Source organism: Myotis daubentonii, chromosome 12 (genome assembly GCF_963259705.1).
Source record: "Myotis daubentonii chromosome 12, mMyoDau2.1, whole genome shotgun sequence".
Taxonomy (NCBI): domain Eukaryota; kingdom Metazoa; phylum Chordata; class Mammalia; order Chiroptera; family Vespertilionidae; genus Myotis; species Myotis daubentonii.
In genome coordinates this window covers 57,467,936-57,493,407 of record NC_081851.1, presented here as the reverse complement: position 1 = coordinate 57,493,407, position 25,472 = coordinate 57,467,936, and the positions used below count along the sequence as shown (strand labels likewise).

The window sequence follows — 25,472 nt, the reverse complement described above, 5'->3', positions numbered from 1 at the left end:
ATTTTTAAAAATATATTTCATTGACTTTTTACAGAGAGGAAGGGAGAGGGACAGAGAGTTAGAAACATTGATGAGAGAGAAACATCGATCAGCTGCCTCTTGCACACCTCCCACTGGGGATGTGCCCGCAACCAAGGTACATGCCCTTGGCCGGAATCGAACCTGGGGCCCTTCAGTCCAGTCCGCAGCCCGACGCTCTATCCACTGAGCCAAACCAGCCAGGGCTATTCTTTTTTTTTTTTTTTTTTTAATCAAAAATAGGACTTGGTTCTGTTCTATGCACCATGCACGAATCTTTTAGTGCACATAAGGTAAGTGCACAAATTGAGAACAATAATTTTTGGCACATACTGGTTTTAAGGCCTAATGGCGAACCTACCAGATGGTTAAAAATAGCCTGTGATGAAGGGAATGTTTCTGCACACTGTTACACGTACCAAGTGACCTAAGCAACAGGATTTTTATCTCCTGTTTCTCTGGACCCTTCCTGGGGGCTCCTAATGCATAACTATGTGCATAGAACATTCACTGCATGAACCTGTTTTGCATTTCCAGTTCAACTAAGGAGCCACACCAACTTTCTATCAACATTTAAATATATATTTTATTGGTTTTTTACAGAGAGGAAGGGAGAGGGATAGAGAGTTTGAAACATCGATGAGAGAGAAACAGTGATCAGTTGCCTCCTGCACACCTCCCACTGGGGATGTGCCCGCAACCAAGGTACATGCCCTTGACCGGAATCGAACCCAGGACCCCTCAGTCCGCAGGTCGACGCTCTATCCACTGAGCCAAACTGGTTAGGGCATCTATCAACATTTAAAAATGTAAACAAGTACAGACAAGTAAAGTCTTCGATCTTCAGTGTTTTTAGATCAGGCCTTGAAGCAACAAGACTGGCTTATAGCACATTGACTTGTCAGCAAGTTAAGCATAGTACCTTTCCTGGTCTCCGAGAACTCCTCATAAAGAACACCACGAGAATTGGGGTTTGCTCAGCAATTGCACCACATCTCTAAAAATTGAAACATTACTCAGTAAGTGAAGGTTTCTGATAAGCAAGCAGACCAAGGCAATTATTTCCAATTAAGAAAGTTCACAATAATACAGTAATGTATCATTACTAATAGGAGGGCCTAGTGGTCGACCAGTATTTTTAAGGCAAGAAAAAAGAACAATGTCAAGCTTTTGTGACTGCTACCCTTAGGACTGCAAGTATAAAAGTTTGTTTAAAAAGGGAAAAATTAAACTAGTGCTTCAACAAACCACAGAATAAGGTTTAGGACTGCAAAGAAAGAGGAAAAAAAGAAACACTACTCCTCTCCAATTATACTGCCAAGCATTCACAAGTGAGCTAGGGATCATAAGGTTAATTATACATTTAATAAGGTGTCAGGGAGATAACTGCTCATTTCTTTATAAAAATTAAAATGTACAAAGCAAGTTCTCTTTAAAGTATAATTACCTACACTTATGCATACAAAAGGACTGATTTCAATCTCTCTATTTTATAAAAGGCTTTCATCGCGACAGCCAGTGCTTGAGAAAGAGACAAAAGTTAAACTAAAAAAAAAAAGTTTATATGACAGACCAGATAAATCAAGTGTCTACCCAACCTTAGCTGCAACAGTAAAATCAAATATGGCAAGACAATATTTTAGTTTACACTCTTTGTAGATGTCATTCCTTAAGTTTCTAAAAGCTCATTCCTCTTTCAAAGCTTTAAAACATTGTCAATACTAAAACAAATAGTATAAAAAGAACTTTTGGGGACACACAGAACATTTACATTATAAACTGATGTTTTCGACATCTGTGAATAAAGTATTCTTCGGCACAGTAAGTATAATCTTTTACTGTTTGACAAGCAGGTAAAGGATGGGTAAAGGCTTTATCATTTGAAACCTCAGTCTACTGAAGGGATGAAAGCAAAAAGACTGCTGTTGTTGCCTAACACCCAGCGGTCACCAAGAGCTGCCAGGCAGGCCTCTGTGGCTGAATGCGGCTCCGAGGGCAGCAGGCTCCCACCCCAGGTGCTGTCAGTCGTGCTAAGAGCCTTCAAAGATTCTGGCTCAGAACAAGCTGGTAGAGGAAATAACAAGTGCCACCCTTCTAAAGAACCATCAAAATAATGGTGTTAAAATTGAACAAATACTACCACATGTATAATTAGATATGCAAATACTCCTAGTAGGTACACTGAGAAATGTACACACAAAGATAAAGCATTCGAGTTTATTTCTTTCAAGAGAGAACCTGAAATACTAAAGGCAGGAAGATTAAAAAATTCCTGAAATCCCTATCATAAACTTCCTTTTCTGTTTTGTTGTTTTTTTGTTTGTTTTTTTTTGAAGGTAAAGAAACCAAACCAACCAATAGAATTTTTAATTAACTGGAATTTCTCTCTGGCCAGAAAAAGAAGTACAAAAGCCTTAGAGACAGTGCCAATGTATACTTTTTACAAAACTGTTAACAGAGATATTTCTCAGGCATACCTCTTAAAAATGGCTTGGCTTCTACTGTCAAACTAGATGAACTTTAAGGATGGAATGAGAGCTCAGGAAAATGGGTAGTTCTATCATCCCTCTCTATTACTTAAAAATGTAAGTGAATATAATATCATTTACTATCAGAAATCGGCCCCAGGCCTCAATCTAACACAGGGAGTCTACACAAACACCGCCGTTGGCAGGATCACGGTGACTGTTTGACTGCCGCCTGCTGGGAAGGGGCTCTGCAGTGGTGCCTGTTTGTGTACATTGCCAGTGGCAGCTCCGATCACCCGCTTGGAGCAGCTTTATATTTAGTGCTGCTAAAATAGCAGGAATGCCGCTGTCCCCTACCCTGAAGATTGCTAATTTAACTGAGAGTGTGGGCCACAGAGACCTGCATTTGTCGTTTAATGTGTCTGCGACACACAAGTGAATAGAAAGCAAATGCAACTCTTAATAAACCTCGAATAAGGCATGAACATGTTTGAGTATTCAAGTGAGAAGCGGTACTTGAAAAGCAAACATTTCCTACTTTTTGTTTGCAAACTGTGTTGCCATGGTGATGCACAGTATTTAGAGCATTAGAGAAATTAAAGTAGGAAATCAAAGGAATTGTTACCTATCTGTAGAGAAACATTTGTTTTTAAATCATTTCATCAAAACAAGTCTTCCCTCTGTCCCCTCCCCCCAAAAATCTAAGGACATTTCCAATCTGATTTGGCACAGCATCCCACAATTCACAATCCAGTCCTTATCGTGCAACCTTGACTCACAATGAACTTAAATGTGCTAGCAGCACCACAATTCCATTCTAATATTCTACCACACACTTGTGTCAAGTAATTTCTCAATTTACTTCTCACGAGCCATCAGCTCCACTGCTCCATGTGTGGTGGGTCATTACCTGTAGGAGAGCTCTGGCATCATCCACCTTGCCCGAATCCACAAGCTGAAGGAAAAGGTCGGTGACAGGTTTGTATACTGCAAACTGATTGGCCAATCTCTCTGCCATGATGCTTACTGAAAAAAAATGACAGGGAAGAAAAATCTTTCATTTAAACCATCCACCAAAGAAATGTGGTCCAGCCTCACTAGAGAGAAAATGTGGTGCTGTTTTGTGTGTGTGCTTGTTTTTTGTTCTTTTTATAAAAGCAAAAAACACAGCTAACTTACTCTTTTCAAGTGCTGGATCCAACTGCTCCTCTATTACTTTTCTGAATAAGTATGCCAAGCCAAAATACTGGGTTTCCATGGTTTGATTCCCTGAAGTAAGCATATTTTCAATGTTTTCTATTGCAACATCTATGTTATTGCTGTAAAATAAAGTTGTAGTTGCTTAGAGACAAAATCAAAGTACTATATATATAAGCATTATAACTTAAAAAATTGTATCTTAAATATTTAATTTGATTTTGTAGCTCTTTGGATATAAAATAAAAGCTGTGTAACTGCTACAACTTTGGCTGTATTATCTACAATGGTCACTACTGCATAAAGCAAAGTTAATATGTGTCATCTCAGCATTCTTAAAGATGCTGATGATGTCTTTAAAAGGTGTACTTTCAAATCTCTCAACCCATAGTCACCATGACTTTTTTCTGTCAGGTATTCTAGAACATTTGAAAAATATTCAATTTATACTAAAATTATAAGAAAAAAGTATCTTCACACTTTACATTAAAAATTCAATTACACAGCCTTATTTAACAAGTTACAGTAAAAGAATTATCTTTATAACTTTTTGGGCAAGGTTCTCTTTAGTTGCTACTTTACAGTTATGGCACTCCAAATAATTTTATGTTGAAATTATTACCTAAAACATAAGAATTCTCTAACTAAAAATGAACACCCATTACAATAAATTTTTCTTACAGATCTTAGTTAGAAAAACTATTCACTAGTAAATAAAAACATTCTCCACATCACATAAAACTGTGTTTACATGATAACATTTAAAAATTCATCTGCTCTTACTTGGATAATTTCCTTGAACTTAACAAAATCACATTTTCTCATTAAAGGGAAAGTTTAAAGTTCAATTGGGGAAATAATTTTAAAAGGGAAAACAAAGCACAATGTCTCCGCCCAAATAGAAACAAACAAACAAAAAAACACACCTAAAATACACAAATGTTACATTTTAGTATCATAACCCATTAAATATATGTAAGATTAACTACTAAAGAATATTTTTTTCTAAAGGCCTGAGGAGGTCAATTCCATAATTATCCTCATGAATTTTGAACTTGAGAAAGTTAATAAAAATCAAGTTACTTCTTTCTACAGTGGTGATTCTCACAAGGAATCTAGAGTTGGTGGTAAGAGAATCACCTCTATATCCCTCCTTTTTTGTGGAGCTGTAATGACAGGGTGGATGGTAGGAGGGTGGGAAAAGAGACTCCTATTTCTAACAAGCTTGCTGGGCCTTCTATTTCACAATGTTCTAGTAGACTGTCACCCTGAGTGTTGCTGGCAATCAATGAATTCATTTTTCACTTCTGTAACAACGTGTTTCCACAAGGGCCTGGTCTGTATGAATGAGAACAGTCAGCAACCGTGAAACAAATTTTACGAATTTGATAAATGTTCTTTATTCTGATTTAATTTAAAGCTAACACACATTTCATAATGTATAATGAAGTATTCCCAAACAGTTAGAGAATGATCAGCAGCTGGCGTCAATATTTCCTCTTCAGTTGATATGGTTTCTAATAGCTTTAAAAAGTTTTAAAAGGTAGTATTAGAAGTAATGCTCCTCCTAGCATCTGATGGAGAAAAAGAAAGCTTGAAAATACTCACTTCTTTATTTGTGCCAAAGCAATGTTATTGATGAAAACCATATTTGAAAGTCCAATCAACTCTTCGAGTCCATTTACCATCTTCTGAATTGCTTGTATGCTTTCTAAATCACCCTTCAAAGCACACGCCTGAATCAGGCGGGTCACTGCTATCTTAGAAGGTGTCTGCCCCTGATCCAAGGCCGTCTTTAGCATTGTTAGAGCCTCTACAATAGAAGACCAGGTGACAGAGTTTTTCTTATATTAACCATAATGACTTTAATGCACTTTGAAAACCAGCTTTTAAATATAAACACCAAATGGCTATAGACAAAAAGCTATGAATAATTTATCCTAGATTACAGAAAATATTAACACTTTATAAAAAACCCTAAAAAATGACAATTTATTTGACTACCTATAAGATAGAGACCAGAGAAATGTCTTCTTTAAGTCACAGAAAATACAAATGATATTGAAAGAATGTGGGTACCATTCTGGGAAAACATTTAGTGACTAATTTGAAGGAAGTTAACAAGTTCAGAGAAATATAAATAAGAATTTTAAAAATTAAAATTTCCAAAAATACGTAATTTCTACTATACTTATACTTTCCCAGACTTTATTATGCTCAAAGATTAGATGATTATCAAATCTTCTAATATTCCAAAGATTCTTTCTTGAAAACAGTATCTTTTTCTAGTCCAAACAGGATCAATCATGCAAAAGCAGCCAAACTGAAACATTCAACTTTCACACTAGCAGACTTATTTTACACTACTGAATAATTTCTTGTAGATAGTTTCTTGCACTCATTTTTCTAAGAAAATAAAACTCACCAGATTCCCATAGATATAGCCACAGGAGTTTTTTTTTTTCTAAGTTTTTTTTTTTCTAAGTATCATACTTAACATTACCTGATTATGGATACATTTAGAACATCCTTCTGATTTAATGACTCGTGCAAGTGTAGTGAAATCATTATATTAAATAAAGTGGTGGATTGAGGGAAAATATAATACTTAGCATAACAATTAACACTACTACCAAAAAAAACCTTCACAGCTTACAGCAATTAAAGCAATGTAACCTAGACAGAACTAAGGCTCTCAAAGCAGCTTCCCAAATAAGGAGAACCTTTCTTTTACAGAAGAATGGGGAAAGAGTAATAATTAAAGTCTATTAAAAGTGATACAGTGAAAAGACAATGAATTCGGTGTTTATTTCTGAATAAACAATTTATAATAACTCCAAATCTCAGTGATTCTCAAATGGGGAAAAGAGAAAACAGGTAGTTTAAAAGGCATATTCAATAAAATTGTATAAATATGTACATATAGGAAACAAAAAATGTTATTAATGTCATAGAAAACAAGCTTGATAACATCTTTTTAACTGGTGGTCATACACAGATAATTTCAGGATATTCTTTTTTTTTTTTTAAATACATTCTATTGATTTTTTACAGAGAGGAAGGGAGAGAGACAGAGAGCCAGAAACATCAATGAGAGAGAAACATCGATCAGCCACCTCCTACACATCTCCCACCGGGGATGCGCCCGCAACCCAGGCACATGCCCCTGACGGGAATCGAACCCAGGACCCTTCAGTCCGCAGGCTGACGCTCCATCCACCGAGCCAAACCGGTTCGGCTCAGGATATTCTTATTAACTAAGAATATTGTCAGATAAGGAGGATTTTTTCACCAGTGAATTAAAATAATAACAAAAATAAGATAACGATGATGATGATGATAGTAACTAGCATTTATTGAGCTTTAACTACATTTGTTGAGTCTTTACTACATGCCAGGCACAGTAGTAAGCAACTACACTCACAACTACCCAAGTACCAATTTTACAGGTGAGAAACAGAGGCAGAGAGTTTAAATAATTTGCCCAAGGTCATATTGCTAGACACTAACCCAAGGACCTAACCACCTCACAGGCTGCATCCATGAATGCACATGTGCGTGACAGTGGAGGACCGAGGAGAAGGGATCACAGCATGTCCACCCAGAAGGAGTATGGGACTTCAGAACCGAAGTCATATTCCCAGGACCTGCCTTCTCTACAGTTTATGACTTAAGAGGCAATAAAAATCGGTGCCTATCCACATCTGATCCTTTTCACTCGCACCTAATTTATTAGTCACATTGATTAGATTACAACATGTATCAGCTATTAATACTCCAAAAACAGTATTCGCTTATAAAATTAGATTAAAATTGAATTGACTTTATTTTTCTTCCTGTTTTAGATGAGACTGAGAAAAAGAAACCTGAAAAAAAAAGAGGATTTTAAAAATTGGGAGCTCAGGCATAGAGCAAAATAAAGACATGGGGGCAGTGCCAACACCATTCCCATCCTTGCCCATATCATTTTAACAACAGTAAGTCTGTGGTGAGGCACAGGAGGTGGCTCATAGCTCCTGCTCTCAGCCAACTTCCAGTTCAACTGAATAGCTGAAATGTGAAAACTACATGTCAAAGTTTCTTATGGTTTCTCCAGGGTATCTAACAATATAAGTAGGGGGTAGTAGTCAAGTTAAATTCAGTTCAGGTTCAGCTCAAAAATTAATACCTTGAAATTAAAGAAGTGTTTTATTCTTATCTTCGTGCCTACAGATACATATAAACTAAAATACCAATTTGACAAAAAGCCTTTTTTGAAAATTAAAGCTTTTAAAATATTAAAAACAAGCCCTACAACACTCAATTATGACTTCAGGCTGTCCAAAAAGACTGTGTAGGCTGGCCCTGCCTGTGGATTGCTGAGGTGAAAATTTTGCAAAGGGAAAACCATCACTTACATAGTCCGTCCTAATCAATTAGGAAGACATCTAAAGATCAGCACATTTAGGTATTACAGACAACATTAACGCTACACAATCAGAGAGCAACTTTCTCTGAGGGATATGACATTATTTAATAAACACGCAAGTGAGGAATAACATCATTATTACAGACTGAGGAAGAAATAGGTAACATATTGAATCGTTAAAAGCTTTTTTCAACATTCCTTAAAGATTTCCTAAGTGGGTTTTGTCATACTGGCAAAACTATGGTGTTACTATAGTGACTACAATTCAAATGTAAACCTAACCGTGAAAAGATGCTTACCTAAATTTAAGATTCATCATTTTCCCCCTGGGGAGCGCATTCATAAGACCTCCAGATCCAAACCCATTCTTCAGCAAACCCATAAACAGCTTCTACACACCAGCAGCCCCTATCCCAATCCTCCCCAAAGTCATCTCTACATCTTTCTGGTATTATCCTCTTAATATTTATTTAAAAACTCTAAATTCCAAACTCCAAACAAACACATTTTATTACTGATGGTATTATGAACTATTAAAAAAGTATTAGATTAAGTTTTAAAAATCAATATTATAATCATTTGGTGCACAATCCCACACATTTAACACTCAATTTAACTCATTTGCTATCTCACACACAACCAACACAATATGCAAGAAACAACTGCTGGGAATTGTTTCAGATGCTCTAAAGTAAAGTATGTTAATTTCCAAAGCAAAGTGACTTGTGCTGTGAATTTTAACACACTTGAAAGCCTGTACTTTCTCTCATTCTGGAACACAAATTTTGCATGTCTGAAGAGCTGTGATTCATCTTAAGAAAACCCATCTTGTGTTAAATGGAATGGAAACTGGACTAAGTGGTCAAATGACAAGTACATTCATATTCAAGCTGTATTATAAATGCATGTACAGTAATTTACGTCTCTCAGCTACCACAAAAGGCTCTTGATAAGCAGGTAATTTGCTAAATGGACTCCTTTATCCAAGTATTCGAAGGGCGTTACAAGAAAAATCTGCAGAGGCATTAATGTGACGTAAAGGTCAAGCATTGTGACATACCTTTCAAATAATCCCGCCTAACTTGCGTTATGATGAGGAGGCTGTTGGCAGCATCGTTCAGTGTGAAGCCCTTGATGTGGGTCTCAGCGCTAAAAGAAGCAGACATTTAGAAAGGAATTACTGACATGCTTCTGATACGATAATAAATGGTTGAGCACCAAGGTGAAATTATAAAAACTACTGTTCGTATGTTAAAAATATTGCTGCAAAATATCGACCTGGAGACAGCTTTTGTGTTATCCTGTCAATGGTTATAGAAGGATAATTTTTTTTTGCATTCTGACAGATGACAAAGTTGGAAATGAGCAACAAAAGAAACAAAGTACAAGATTTTTTTTAAACAATCGGTTCAGATTCTTGAATGCTGACATATTAGATGACTAAAATAACTGCATGCCCTGCATTGTTCTGCTGTATCCTAAGCTGGATTCCTTTTCCTCTTTTTCCTACATTCACCATAATTATAAAATGTAAAACTATTCTTTCGGCAACAAAAATGAACACTTATTTTCAGCACTGTATATTTTAAACATAAACTAAAGCATATTACTAACTAACCTCATATCACTTGGTTGATTAATTTTTAAATTGCTGTCATCATACAGTTTTTAAAGGTGAACGTACTGTAGAACTAAAACCATTGTTACATTAAAATTTAAAATTTCACACAACAATCTTGTCCTGGACTTAAAAATTTAAAACAACCCCCGCTCCCCAACTTTTTAAAACCCAAGAGCAAAAAATTGCTTTACTTATGACTAAAACCTACAGGATTTAAAAAACAAACAAACCCTAGTCAGGGATGATTTCTGTTTGCTACACTGTTTGTACATCTCCTGTGATGAAATTTCAGCATCCCCAGGCTCACCGCCCGATTAGGAAATCTCCACAGGTCAAAAAGAGCAAAAGCAATTGCTGCCATTTGCCTTATCAAGCTCAGTGATGATCTTGCTGCCAACAACCTCAGCCTGCCGACGTGGGCAGGTTTCGAGAACAGCAGGGTCACTGCTAAATTGTTCTCGTCAATCCCAAGGAAATCCTCCAAAGACACAGTGATGTGCCCATCCTCTGTCACTTCCAGCCACTGGGGTTCACCCCTGCAGCCCCCCTCACCCCCAGACGCAGGATTTTCTTATCCCCCAACCGATCCTCTTAATCCCTCCAAAGCACCCACTGCTCAGTTTAACGCTTTTCCTTTGTACCATCTGCCAAAGCTCTTAAGTCAACAACTCCTGCAGGAGACTATAAACTGCCTAAAATAAAGGATTTACTTTCTCAATCGTTAGCATGATTAAATAAACAGTAGACGCTATTAAAATTAAGCTCACTTCATATGCCAACATTATTACATGTATTATACTATACTTACTTGAAAATACTACCTAAAATTTATTAAAATCATGAGGTAACAAAAGTTCTCTTTTAAAGGACATCAAGTGTGAATTATAAACCTTTCGAAAACCTCAAAACACAGAATGTTTTCTTTCCCACCTTGTGAAGCTACCTATTCAATACAAATATTAAAGTGAGATAAATAGGAAGACAAAAACTCTGTGCAGTTCCAGTATATACCAAACACTTATATTTTATATATGTAGAAGCAATCAATCACATCAAGTATATTCCAAACTGGCAAAAGAAAAAAAAAACTGCCCTAACCAGTTTGGCTCAGTGGATAGAGCATTGGCCTGCGGACTCAAGGGTCCCAGGTTCGATTCCGGTCAAGGGCATGTACCTTGGTTGCGGGCACATCCCCAGTGGGGAGTGTGCAGGAGGCAGCTGGATCGATGTTTCTCTCTCATCGATGTTTCTAACACTATCCCTCTCCCTTCCTCTCTGTAAAAAAAAAAAAATCAATAAAATATATTTTTTATTTAAAAAGGAAAAAAACTACAAAAAGTTACTGGCAGATATCTTTGAATTGGACTCATTCATACAATACAATTAAAGAAGTGTACTTCTGTTCCATAGTTTTGATCTTTCCTTTTGAAAAACCATCTAGTCCAGCACTATCAAATCAAACTTCCTGTGATGATAGGATTTTTTTATCCATGTTGTCCAACAGGGCAGCCACATGTGGCTAAATGTGATAGAGGAATGGAAATAATTATATTTAATTTTAATTAATTTAAATTTAAACAAGCACATATGGCTACAGTGGCTATTGGGTTGAACAACACAGAATTCTAGACGTTTTCATTTTTAGAACTGCCAAAGGAAGTAACTACAAAGGATAAAGGGCATAGATCTTTTAACTTACAATCAACTGCAAAAATTGATATATTAACCAAAGATGATAGTATTGTAGGGAGCGTTTCATCTTAAGAGATTTCAGAGTAACAACAAGGTCTATGGATTATACTTACATAACACACACAGAACATTAGTTGGTGATTATAATTTATCTCAGTTTTGATAACAACTAGCCAACCCAGTAAAAACCATCAGTGAATTATTTAACACTATTTCTAGATAGAATGAAATAAGAAGCTGGTAGGAACAAGAGAAAACAAAGTGCTATTCTTGAAAGATAAAGTAGTGCAACTGCTAAGAATTTCCTAAGAAAACAGTTTAATGTTATCAGATATTTTATATTATTAATTTTTTATTTACTGATTTGAGAGACAGACAGACATTGACCTGTTCCATTCATTTATGCATTCATTGGTTGATTCTTGCATGTCCCCTGACCCGGAATGAACCTACAACCTTGGCATATCAGGATGACGCTCTAACCGCCAGAGTAATCCATCCAAGGCCATCAGACATTTTAACAATAATTTATATCCCTTACTGTTCTCTGTGAATAAGCAGTTCCACTCCCTTGAAATAGTTCACTATACCTAAAGTTTTATGTTGAGAGATAAAGAAAAGTTATAATTCTAACTAAAAGTGAAAAAAATTTGTTTCCTTTCAAAGTTTTAAAGGCAGCTATTGCTGATACTTTTAGGTTCTATTACTAGTTGGGAAGATTAAATGACCTTGTGAATAAAACTGAACAAGTCTCATTAGAGGTCAATTGAATCTGCAACACATTAGTGACAGCAAAAGTATAGCAACGACAAAGACTGCACTTTCTATTACTTCATAGGAAAGACTGGACAAGTGGCATTGTGTAGGTCATTACAGCAACAGACTGCTATTTGACTGCTATTAACTGAGAGTAACAGCACCAGAAAAAGAGCAAGGGATACTGCTTCTTGCTATGTGGCTCACTTGGTTACACCATATTATAATAAAGATGCCTATAAAGCAAAGCAACAATTCTTTTTACCCTAATCATAGATACAGAGCTAGAAGGGCCTCATGCTGTCAATAAACCAGGAAATGAATCCAGAGAAGTTAGGTGATAATCCTTTAGTAATATAGTTAATTAGTTAGAGAATTGGAACTACAACTTCCACTTCTGAATTTCCAGTCCAGAGTTATTTTCAATGTAGACCTAACCCACAATACAATTCTTCATAGTTAAATAAAACATTTTATTGGTCCAAGGGAAAGGATGTGCATCCAATCCTCAGATCAGGTGCCTCTGGGCACTCTAAGGCTTTGTATCTAGGATTCTCTTAGGCCCACATAGCTACACAAGGAAGGGAGCTGTGTAATAATGGAATACTGCATAAAACAAAGATAATAGTAACCACAAGAGTATAGAAAGGCTTCACAAGATCTATAGAGGGAGGGAAGGAAAAAAGATAAACTTACATTTTACAGGTTGTGGACATAAGAGGAAACAGAAGGGCTATGCTTATAACCATCTTCTTGGTCAGCAGCTTGCATACTTGTTTGACCAAGTTTATACAACACATACCAATGCATAAATATGTAAATGCACATATAATTAAAATAAAATTTCACAAAATATTTTTAGTACACAAAGTGCTTTGATATTTTATATTCTATTTCATTTTTTAAAAAATATATTTTATTAATTTTTTACAGAGAGGGAGGGAGAGGGATAAAGAGTTAGAAACATCGATCAGCTGCCTCCTGCACACTCCCCACTGGGGATGTGCCCACAACCAAGGTACATGCCCTTGACCGGAATCAAACCTGGGACCCTTGAGTCCGCAGGCCAACACTCTATCCACTGAGCCAAACCAGTCAGGGCTATTTCATTTTTTAAAATGTTGGTTCTGTCCCACTATATACACTCTATGACCCACTAACTGGTTAAAACTCGTTTGAAAAACTGCTTATGAAAATGGTCTTCAGCGAAGGCATGCACACTGTGTGAATGCTCGGGTGAGGAAACCAAATGTTTAAACCTTTCTATTTAAAACTTGTCCTTTATCCTTTATGTTTTATGATATACTGACATGTGAGACATTAGTACAATTCACTATTAATGGTATGTGATCAAAATGTTTAAGACGTGAGTCTTGAATCACTGGGTGTTCAGTAAAATGCAGACCCCTGATCAGCTTTTTATGCTACCAGAATCTGAGGTTCGCTGTTCTAGAACAAGTCCGGTTAAAATAAAAAATTATAATCTGTGCTTTAGGAAAGTATTTTAGAGGGCTTATAAACCAACCTCAGGATTAAAAGTTTTTAAGTTTTCTTTCTTTGCTTCTATCCATTCACTTTCTCATACCCAACTCTCAATACAAATGCTCCTTTATTTTTCCCACTTCCCCTTCCTCCCAAATAACTGTTGCTTCAGAATGCCATTGATTATAATGGGTAGTGTTGGGAGAGACTGTAGATAATAATTTCCTGAGAAAAGTAATTTTAGGAAAAAACCTACACCCTCTTGATGACTTCAATGGTTACAGATGACAGGATGTTGTTCATTGTCAAATTTTCTAAGTCACTAACTGCGGATATAGTGCGTATTCTTAAAATAGGTAATTTACTTAGCAACTGAGTATTTTTATCTAGGGAACTAGCCAGAGAGGCAAAACCACTACCACCACCAATACCACCACCACCAAACACACTAAAAACAAATAAAAATCATACAAAAAACACAACAGAAGGGTGTATTTAAGATGCATTGGGCACCTATATTTTCTCTACTTCGCTAATCTCTTTCAATATCTAGCAGAAATCTTTAATGTGAATATTATTATGTACTTATCATAGGAGAAAAACTGAGGCTCAGATTGGGAGGTAGTTTTTCAAAGGTCATAGAGCTTTCAAGTAAGATTCAAACCCTTCGTTATAGCGTGCGTGGATCTAGCTGCTGAACAAGAAACAAAACATGATACAAATTACTTTTCTGTCTATGGGTACCATAAATGAGTTACGAGGTTACACAACGTAAATAAAAGGTGTTGCACTATGTAGGGCCAGAAAAGGTTGCATAATTTATAGGTTTAAAAAACCCATAAATTAGAAAACCACTTCATATGACTCTTGTGGGTAGTTGAGAAACCGCTACAATACATCATTAGAAAAATCCTTAATAACAGATGGTTAGATGGTTTTTTTAAAGTAAGAGGTATAATAAATGGACTAATACTTACAAATTTTTCACTTGCATTGCTTGTGTAAAGCTATCCTTTATCAACAGTAATTTTATAAGATTGTTGTAAGTTTCACTGTCAAACACAACATCTTGCTTTTGTGCTTTCAGGAAAATATTATATGCATCTATGAAGAAAGTAAAACAATAAAAATGAGAGGACACCATTCTGAAGTGCCAAAGAGGAGGGAGGAGAAAAAGGAAAACATAGCCCTAAAGCCACATATTTGTTTATTTTAAATTTTACCAACTATACAGAGACATATACACTGCTCATGAAAGCAGATGCTATCTCTCTTCTAATCTTTAAAATACAAAGTGAGTTGGGAAAACTACCACCTAATCCAAATGGATGATACCTGAAAGGGCCTCCTTTTAAAGTAATATTTTTCATATTCGCTTTCAAAAGTCAATGAATTATTTTCATGCCATAAAATTAGAAACAGCTCTTCTGAATTTGTCAAAAGATACCAGTTTGAAGTAAATTGCAAAATGTGTCTTAAAGTCCAAATAAAGCAGAGGTATAATTTAGATTGAGGGGAGCAAGAGATTCATTTTAAAGCAATCTTTAATCTATAAGTGGGTGGTTACAATGGTTAACACTTCCACACAATAGCATTAAAGTGAATATAGCCTATAATTCTAAAATTAGGAGATCAAATTATTTGGCTGCGACAGGACTTATACAAAAACATACAATTTTCAAATATACAGATATCTAACAAGTAAACTAAGCAACATTTGTTTGACTGATTAACAGTTTTATTTCACTTGTTCACAATAACTGTCAGTGAATGAAAAGATGTTACCAAAAGAGAAGTATCTACACTTTTCAGTCACTTACTTTTCTGAAATAAAATTGCCTGGCTATAAACATCCAACTGAAACTACAATCCACTCTCTGGTGTGTATAAACAAATCACAATAAAGATTGGCATAACTGAACTGTTAGGTACAACCTTCTATGGATATACTAGAACATACAGCTAGGAATGAACTTGATATTAATGCTCACAAGAACATTCTGAGCTATTTCAGTGTTTCCTAAACAAGCAGAAACCAGGCTTGTATTTATAATTAGGGGATTTTGCATTAGCCCCTCTATTATACTGAAATGACATATCAAAAACTTAGTTATCCTTTCAAGTTAAATTCACAGAAAACAAGAGAGCAAAGGTATGACATTAATATTTGTATCTTAACTAAAAAAGAACAGACTATCACTCAATACACAATGCATATATTTTTCTTTTAAGGGAGCTAAGAAGTTAAGATGTAATACAAATAGTGTCGACTCTCCAAGAAACATATATAACAGTTCACTAGTTTGCTGAATGAAAATAAATAATATGTATGATTTGAATATTTAAGATCAATAAAATAATCTAGAAAATCTTACTAGTTGTTTTCTAGAAATTGTAGTCTTCACACAAATTACTATGGCTGTTTATCATTATTTTTCAGTAGTTTTTTTTAAAAAAAGCATCATTGTAATACACCAAACTCATTGACCAGTTTGTTTCTGGCATGAGAGTCACACTATCCTTTTAAGTATACCGAACTATCAGAAATTTGATGAAGTGCTAATGCAAGCATTCACTTCTCAAGGTATTAATATTTTGCTAAGCATTCAAATCCAAGATATACAAAAAAGTGACTAAAAGCTCTGAAAAAATTAACAGGATGAAACCAAACAGGTAAGTGTAAACTGTATATTAAAACTAGAATAGGGATGTAGCTCTACATTTATAATAAACACTGCATTTATTTAGTTGTTTAAAGTTTTTTACTTAAATAAAACAGAAACTTTTAAAAGACAATACATAAAGGAGTTTTGGAATCTTTAACCAAAAACTATCCACTAACCTTACATTTATCTCAGTTAAGTCAAAACTCCACTAGACTATTTAAGAAGTATTGATAATAATTAATTTTACATTTAGGTTGAAGAGCTGCATGGTGAAAGACTCAAGGATGAATAGACTGAATATGCAGCTATGAAAACTGACTCAGAAAGAATAAAGCTTCTCTGTATGACTGACAGACCATAGGAGCTTAGCTTATTCGAATTTCATACATTTTATGTTAGTGTCACAAAATTTCTAGTTAAGTCAAGAAATTAAGAAGTTCTATAAATTTCTAAATCAATTTCTTTCTACTGATCAGTACTGAAAACTGTCAATATTAAAATTGAAAAAAAAAATCGGCTACATATTGGTTAAATTATCATAAACCTTAGTTGAAAATCCACACAAAAACTGAAGGACTTAAAGATAATGAATGGTACCATTTTATGGAGACAAATTAACAAAACTGAAGGCAACATAGTAATATTTGATTTTTGGGAGAGTACAATAAAGTCTAAGTGAAAATTGCTGGCATGAAGTTGGCAAGCTTACATCAGAGGGCTCAAGATGGTCATAAAACTTTTAAAGTAGTCATGGTAAAAGTAGGCATGCCTTCAGGGAAGTAAATAAAGAAACAGGGCTCATGCCCTGTCTCCAGCCATAACATACAGAAGGCCCCCCTTATTCAAAGTTTCTCGGTCAACTGCTGCCCAAATATATTAAATGGAGAATTGCACACTGCTCTGTGTAGTGTGATGAAATAGTGCACCATCCTGCTCAGGATGTGAATCATCCCTTTGTCCAGTGTATCCACACTGTATATGCTAGTGTGGATACACCCATTAGTCACTTAGTTGCCATGTCCGTTATCAGATCGACTGTCTTATTTTGCAGTGCTTGTTTGTGTTCAAGTATCTCTTATTTTATTTAATAATGTGACATTCATTTAACTTTTATTATAATATATTGTTATAACTGTTCTTTTTATTATTAGTTATTGTTGTTAATCTCTTACTTGCCTAATTTATAAATTAAACTTTATCATAGGTATGTGTGATAGGAAAAAACATAGTATATAAAGGGTTCAGTACTACTGCGGTTTCAGGCATCCACTGGAGGTCTTGGGACATATTCCCCACACATGAAGGGAGACTACTGTATTGCCTAATTACTTCAACACACAATAAGATTAGGGTAGTTAATACCCTAACGATTTTTTGCTTTTAAATAACAGCAAAAAAGCCCTGGCTAGTTTGGCTCAGTGGATAGAATGTCAGCCTGCGGACTGAAGGGCACATGCCCGGGTTGTGGGCTCGATCCCCAGTGGGGGGCGTGCAGGAGGCCGCCGATGATTGTCATCATTGATGTTTCTATCTCTCTCTCTCCCTTCCTCTCTGAAATCAATAAAAATATATTTAAAATAATAAAAATAAATAAGAGCAAAAAATATATTAAAATTTATATACAAAAATTTTTTCATGATAATGCTATTTTCAAAGTGTAATTTTGAAAAAATGTATACCTATTTTAGTTTTTTAGTACGAAAAACTTCAAATGTACAGAAAAATCTAAAGAATAGTGTAATGAACCCCAGATATCCATCACCTACCTACAGTAATAATTAACATTTTGCCAGATTTGCTCTTGTTTTTTATAGCTTAAGTATTTTAAAATAAATTACAAAAATCTGGATTTTTTTCATCTGTCAATACTTTATTATATATTCCCAATTTTAGGACCTATTCCTATAAATCATAATTATCACTATAATACCTAATAAAGATGAGAGCAATTCCTTAATATTACGTATCACTCAGTCAGTATTTAAATTTTCCCAATTGCCCCAAAATGTCTTTATTAATTTAAAAAATAAGAATTAATATATACAATTACAGTTCCATCTCTATCCTATAAACACTCTAATTTGTTGGGCTTAGAGATCCATGTTGCTATTAGAAAGAACACCCCAGCGTGCATGCTTACCTTTGCTTTTCTTCCTTTGGCAGGCACTCAACAGATCTTTCTGTAAATTAACTTCTTCAAGTGATGGTGCTGGAGTATTCAGGGAATCTTTTTCATCCTCACACCACAACTTAAAAACAAAATTATTCAGTTACACAAAAAGTGGTGATCTTTTCAGTATAAAACTGGACTAATCTATGACCTAAAGTTATACTGACAGGAAAATCCGTTATGCTTACAGTTAAAAACAAATTACCTCAGGTACATCAAATGGAACTTCCTGATTATTGCTTTTAAGGATTTCTGCTAATAATCTTAATGTCTTCGCACGAGGAATAATATTTTCTTCTTGCATTTTATTCCAGACAGCATCAGCTCTTTGCCAGTCACTGTTTATTTCTATAAAATTTGATGAAATAGAAATGAACGAACATATTAAGTAGAATTCATGAAAATATTTAGGACTTTTTCTTATTTGATGTTGAAGGACGCATTATTTCAAATATTGCCTCCAGGGAAAGGAACAGGGTGATTGTGGACCAAAGTAAAAAAAATCTTTTTTCTGTATATCTTTTGAATTTTAAACCATAGACAATCCTTGCCGGGAGCCGGTCCATCCTTGCTGTTTCAAGGGACCTGGCGTATATAGCATACTGTTCTTAATATGTTTGCTCCCCTTAGCGCTGTGTGTTTTAACCAAGGTCACCTCTCCAAGAAAGGTTGTTTCCCCAGGTAGGGATTTTTCCCTGAAGTCAAGGAGGGGATAAAACCCCTCAACTAAGTGCCAGGCGGGTAATTAATCACTTTAACTACGAACAATCATGCTTAAGCTACATAATCTTTACTCCCTGGAATGGAGATAAGAAACGCCCTAACCTTTGTAATAGAGATTGATAGGATTGAATCAACTGGTATAAATACAGATGTAACAAAACAGCAAGAGACAGAACTTAGAACACAGAACTTAGAAGACAGCGCCTAGAGACGGGGGAGCTTCGCTGGAGAGAGCATGGCAAGGGATCCTGGACAGAAACTGGAGACGGAACCTAGGGACAGAGCCTAGAGACAGAAAATGGCAAAAGATCCTGGACTGAACCTGACTATAGAACATGGCAAGAGAACCTGACTAGAACCTGGTGACTGAACCTGGCTGGAGAACCTGGACAGAACCGGGATGGAGATCCTAAGCAGAACCTCTCTGGAGATCCAGACCAGAACTTGGCTGGAGATCCTGGCTAGGCTGCTGATCAACTGAACACTGTCTCCGTGTCCTTCCTTCTTCACCGACTCCATCCACACCTTTGGGGACCCCTGGACCTGCTGGGGTTGGACCCCGGCAAATCCTTACCTATTAAAAACTAAACAACAACAAAAAAACCCTGAACTTTATTAAACACCTTAAAAATCATGTTGATAAAAAGTTTGTCTTTTTAAAGTAACTGAGAAACTGTCCACTGCTGAAATCAAAATCAGAGACAGGTACTTCAGTCTTTGGAAAGAGAATGAGTACATGTATAAGATACAGTACACAGCTGAGCATCTCAAATAAATCAAAGTCTGCAACTGTATGATTTTCCTCAAAAGTGACTAATCAACAAACTTTTTTCACTTAGTTGAGTAGGGAGAATTTTGTCTCTTAGATTGACTTGAAAAATTTCTCTGACAGTGTGTGGTCATTTTTTTATAAAACTTTACTTCGTTTTATTTTTTCATCAATCTTTTATCCCCTCTATGCCCTCTACCCCCTCCACCATTCCTCTCCACCCCTGAAATCGCCATACTATTGTCCGTGTTCATGATTTCTTTTTCTATTTTGCTCAATCCCTCCACACCTCCTCCTGAGCTATTTGCCTGCTCTCTGAGTCTGTCTCTATTTGCTTAGTAGTTCAGTTTGTTCATTAAATTCCACAAGAGTGAAATCATATTGTACTTGTCTTTCTCTGACTGGCTTATTTCACTTAGCATAATGTTCTCCGTGTCCATCCATGCTGTTGCAAAGGGTGAAATTTTCTTCTTTTTTACAGCAGAGTAGTATTCCATTGTGTAAATGTACCACAGTTTTTTTTCATCCACTCATTTTCTGATGGACACTGGGCTGTTTCTAGATCATGGCTATTGTAAATAACACTGAAATGAACATAGGAGAGCGTATATTCTTTCAAATTAGTGTTTCGGGCTCCTTTGGATAAATCTCCAGAAGAGGAATCATTGGATCATGAATCAGTTCCATTTTTTATTTAAGGTAACTCCATACTGCTTTCCACAGTGGCTGCACCAGTCTGTATTCCCATCAACAGTGTGAGGGCTCCCCTTTCTCCACATCCTTGCCAACACTGGTTGTTTGATTTATTGATGATAGCCATTCTGACAGGTGTGAGGTGCTATCTCATTGTGGTTTTAACTTGCATTTCTCTGATGATTAGTGACACTGAGCATTTTTTCATATGTCTATTGAGCATCTGTATGTCCTCTTTGGAGTAGTGTCTATTCAGGTGTTTTGCCCATTTTTTAATTGGATTGTTTGGGTTTTTGGTGTTGAGTTTTATAAGCTCTTTATAGATTTTAGATATTTACCTCTTAGCAGCTACATCACTGGTGAGTATGTTCTCACATTCAGTGATGTGTCTTTTCATTTTGGTGATGGTTTCCTTTGCTGTGTAAAAACCCTTTAGTTTGATGTACTCCCATTTGTTTATTTTTTCTTTTGTTTCCCTTGCCCAAGGAGATATAGCAGAAAACATTGCTATAAGAAATGTCTGAGATTTTACTGTTTTCTTCTAGGATTTTTATGGCTTCAAGTCTAACATTTAAGCTTTTAATCCATTTTAAGTTTATTCTTGTGTGCAGTGTAAAAAGGTGGTCTAGTTTAATTTTTTTTTGCAAGTGTCTGTCTAATTTTCCCAACACCACTTATTAAATAGACTATCTTTAGTCCATTGTATGTTTTTGCCTCCTTTGTCAAATACTGACTATATAGGCATGGATTTATTTCTGGGCCCTCTATTCTGTTCCACTGCTTAGCAATGAGTTTGTACATCAATATGCATTATTCTGGAAAAAGATCTATACTCATGAACGCTGTCGACAGTTACCTAGTTATAGAAGTGACTGATAACATCTGGAGCCATGATTTTCAACCAGTGTGCTGCAAGGATTTAAAAAATTGACAATACCTGCCTATTTAGTCAGGGGCACTGACCTTTTTTCCCTTAGATTGTCAAATAAAAAAAATAACAGCCAACACAATAGCTGTCTGGTGTGATTGAATCAAAATTACACCTTTTTTTTTTTCATCAGATCGGCAAGAAATATAGTATAAAATTCTATACTATTGAATTCTGCGCCACAGAATTTTAGTAATTAGTTTATGTGTGCCATGAGATGAAAAAGGTTGAAAAATCACTGATCTAGAAGACTTAATTAAAAAGAAAAAAATAGTCTATACTCAAAAGTCCTATTAAATTCTGCAACTCTGATGAAGATTTTTCTCACCTCTCATTACTGCAGTAAGAATATAAAAAATTAGTGATTAAATATAACCTTTTGTGATAAAGTTCAATCTGCCCTCTTCTTGAGCCTCTGTTGAAGATTCCACATTTGACAATCTCTGGTGCTTCCTCAAAGTGGGAGAACCCTTTCCCGTCTGTCTACTGCCTTCAACAGAATAAATAAATGTTTCCAAAATGAAAATATGAGGACCAGTCAGATTACTTACTATATAGTTTTAGCAGATTGTAATACAGCTGGTCTCTGTCGCATTCAAATAGCTTCTGTGTCAGCTCCACTAATTTTTCTAGAGTTTCAACCTTAAAAATACAAACAGAGATGGATCTAGATTATATATAATATATATTTTATAGTTAACAAATCTCAGTTGAATAATCCTTGAAATTAGCTTTATCCAAAAAAGGTAAATTAACTTTATTTCAAAATTAAAGGCCTGAGCACAGTGATGTGAATTTGCTTAAGCCACTAAGCTGTACACCTTAAAATGATTAAAATGGGAAATTTTATGTTACATGTATTTTATCACAATTTAAAACAATTTTTTTTTTTAAGTGAAGGGTTCAAAGGTTCCTTGGAGTCAAGAACACAACATGATCAATTATGTAGTTGAGGGAACCTTCACAAGGTGCATTTGGAGAATTTTCAAAGATATCTGGGGTGGAAGACTCAGTGAGTATACACTATATTTTTTCCAGAATACTCTTCCATACAAACATTATACTCCTCTTCCCCTGTGGCTTTTACTTGGCAAGATGTGGACAGATATCTGAACTGCAGGGGAGGTAGGAGAAGTGAAGCAGAAATTTCACTGGGCTCCCAGCAAGCGACTCCTCTAGTCATTAAGGATTAAAGCAGATTTTAATTGCCAAGGAAATAAGGTTAGCCTGCTCAAAATAAATAAAATAAGGCAAGCTAAAATCTTCAGGGCCCAAATCAGAATTTTTAGGAACTACGGCACCTCGGAAACAAGAATTAAGCCATAGCTTATTTGGAAAACATCCAAGATAACACACTACTTCCATTAATAACACTGTCTCTCCTAAAATCCCCAAATGCTCATGACATGCAGGACACTTGCTTCCTACTCATAGTTTTAGGTACTTGAGACCAGAAATTAAACACAAACCTGATTACTGGAAATACATCTATCACAAAACCACTGAAGTCTGGCAGATCGTGCTCTAATGCCTGGAGTCTGTAAAATAAAAGGATCACATAGCACATAAGGTAAGGCTGTAGCTAAATGTTAATTTTTCAAAGACAAATAGTTTTCCTTTAATGGATTTGCTGCCTCTTTCTCAAACATATACATTAAAGAAACTTACCACTTAAACCCATAATTATCAAAGACCTTTAGGTTAGAATAGAGCATAACACACAATCAATACTTAACCTGTGTCTGTAAGATTTGGGTTATTTCAAAATGCTGTTTTACAGATCAATTTTCATTCCATAAAGCTTTAGTTATTAAAATGGTTAAGCTTTCTTTAGTTCAAAAAGAAATCTTGAAATAATGAACTTAAACTCCAAAGTATGTGTTCTCTCTCTTTCTCTCTCTCTCTCTCTCTCTCTCTCTCTCTCTCTCTCTCTCTCTCTCTCTCTCTCATCCCAGTAGATTCAGGAAGCGAAAATTACTAATGTTTCATAGACTTATTAACAATTATCACAATAATAAACCAATAGCTTTCAAAAATGCTTTGTAAAACTTTAATGATAAAAGTCTTCTGACTACCGCAAATGCTTGCCTAGATCTAAAATTAAATGTCTAAAGAGCTAAGTACTTAAGTCAAGCTAAGTATTTACAATTAGTTCAGAGTCTTAGTTTATTTCAATAATTGAGGCATGTTATATCCTTATATCCTCAATTAGAAATTATTGACATTTAGTCAATAACTCTGGCTTAAAAGCAATTATTTTACAATTCTGGATACTGGAATAAAAGCCAAACCATTATACATATAATTCAAGGATTTGTCAGTATAACTATAGTAGTTTCATCTTGTGTACGAGGGCTTCACTATTAACTACTACACTTCAATCACAGCAATATGATAATAAAACTACACACTCACTAGAGCCCTGGCTGCTCTAGTCTACAGGAGATACCTTTACTGCTACCTCCATTCAGCTAGGTTGACCAAACCAGGTACCCCCTCAATCTGATCTCTTATTTATAAATCCTCCTATTTTTATTTCTTAAAATAATATTGTATAATGTTAAATTAACAACTGAAGCAGAAACTAACAACTCAGAGGTTTGATAGAATGATAGAAAAATTGGTACAGAAATTGTGTAAGTGTTCTCATGTCACCTGTGCAAGTGTCCTCATTTTGGAATACAAGAAATAAATGTTGAATCAATTAATTTTTAACTATATTCTCAAGTATCATTAATATTTACATTTTCACATAATTTTCACCCATGGATTTTCTCACATTATCTGTTTTGCTTCACATGCATTATGCTGAAAATGAAACCAACATCAACTGCATACAAAAAGCCCTTGAAAAAATACTAGACAATCCTCTTTCCAACATGGCAAAATGCAAGGACTACATTCACTTACAACTTTCAATATTATTGCTGATCCAAATGCCAACTATCTAAATAGCACAACTTTTATAGAAAACTCTTCCTTTTTGTGGCTGATTAATCTGTCACTGGCAGGACAGCTGACTTATACAGCACATATTTCTATGTTTCATTTTGAAATTGAGAACTGCTTTCACATATAAGTCTCAATCATCAAAAGAACATCTAGGTCAGATTAACTAAATCTCTTAGGCTTCTGTAAATGAGTCTACATTTCTGGCTTATCTCTTAACATCTTACTGAATTTTAAACACTGCAAGTGGAAAGCAAAAATAGAAAGTGTAATAAAAACATGGAAAAGAATAAAATTCTAACTGGGACATTGAATATAACTTATCAAAAACCAGTTAATGCTGAATTAAAACAATGGACTCAACTCTAGTTTTTTGTTTTGCTACATACAATCTATTTAATGGACAATGAGGATAAATTACTTATTGTAATAAAAAACTGGGTTGCTGTGTTTCAAAACACTTTGTGAAGTTCTGATTTAGTACTAGGTTCACTTATATAAGAACAAAAAGTAATCTAAAATAATCTTCATTACTTTAATTTCATTATATTACTGATATACTAGTAAATCTGTTGTTATAATAGGCTTTTATGTATACTAGTAAAAATAAATTACTACCTTTAAAGTGAAAAGGAATGAAGATTCTTTTTCTTAAAACTGTATTTCAAAAAAACACAATCTTAATAAGTTGGACTGAAATAGAAAATGTTATTTGTTTGTGTTTTGTTTTTAAATATATTTTTATTGATTTCAGAGAGAAAGGAAGAGGGAGAGAACGAAACATCAATGATGACAGAGCATCACTGATCACTGCCTTCTGCACGACCCCTTAATAGGGATCCAGCCTGCAACCCAGACATGTGCCTTTGACCAGAATTGAACCTGTGACCCTTTAGTCTGCAGGCTGACGCTCTATCTGCTGAGTCAAACTG

General features: G+C 35.2%; 1 protein-coding gene across 3 annotated transcripts in view; it reads right to left on the bottom strand.

The window, feature by feature from the left end:
* The window catches only part of LRPPRC (leucine rich pentatricopeptide repeat containing), a 91,608-nt gene that overhangs the window by 3,933 nt on the left and 62,203 nt on the right, over positions 1-25,472 (bottom strand). The window contains exons 26-35 of one of the 3 annotated variants that reach the window (XM_059659964.1): positions 23,061-23,129; positions 22,143-22,233; positions 18,684-18,826; positions 18,449-18,557; positions 14,620-14,746; positions 9,152-9,240; positions 5,292-5,496; positions 3,666-3,805; positions 3,397-3,512; positions 941-1,015 (exon numbers count right to left, since the gene is read on the bottom strand). In XM_059659964.1, the coding sequence (XP_059515947.1) occupies positions 941-1,015; positions 3,397-3,512; positions 3,666-3,805; positions 5,292-5,496; positions 9,152-9,240; positions 14,620-14,746; positions 18,449-18,557; positions 18,684-18,826; positions 22,143-22,233; positions 23,061-23,129 (1,164 nt within the window). The remainder of the gene's footprint in view (positions 1-940; positions 1,016-3,396; positions 3,513-3,665; positions 3,806-5,291; positions 5,497-9,151; positions 9,241-14,619; positions 14,747-18,448; positions 18,558-18,683; positions 18,827-22,142; positions 22,234-23,060; positions 23,130-25,472) is intronic. The other 2 variants (XM_059659966.1, XM_059659967.1) reach the window with 2 other exon arrangements.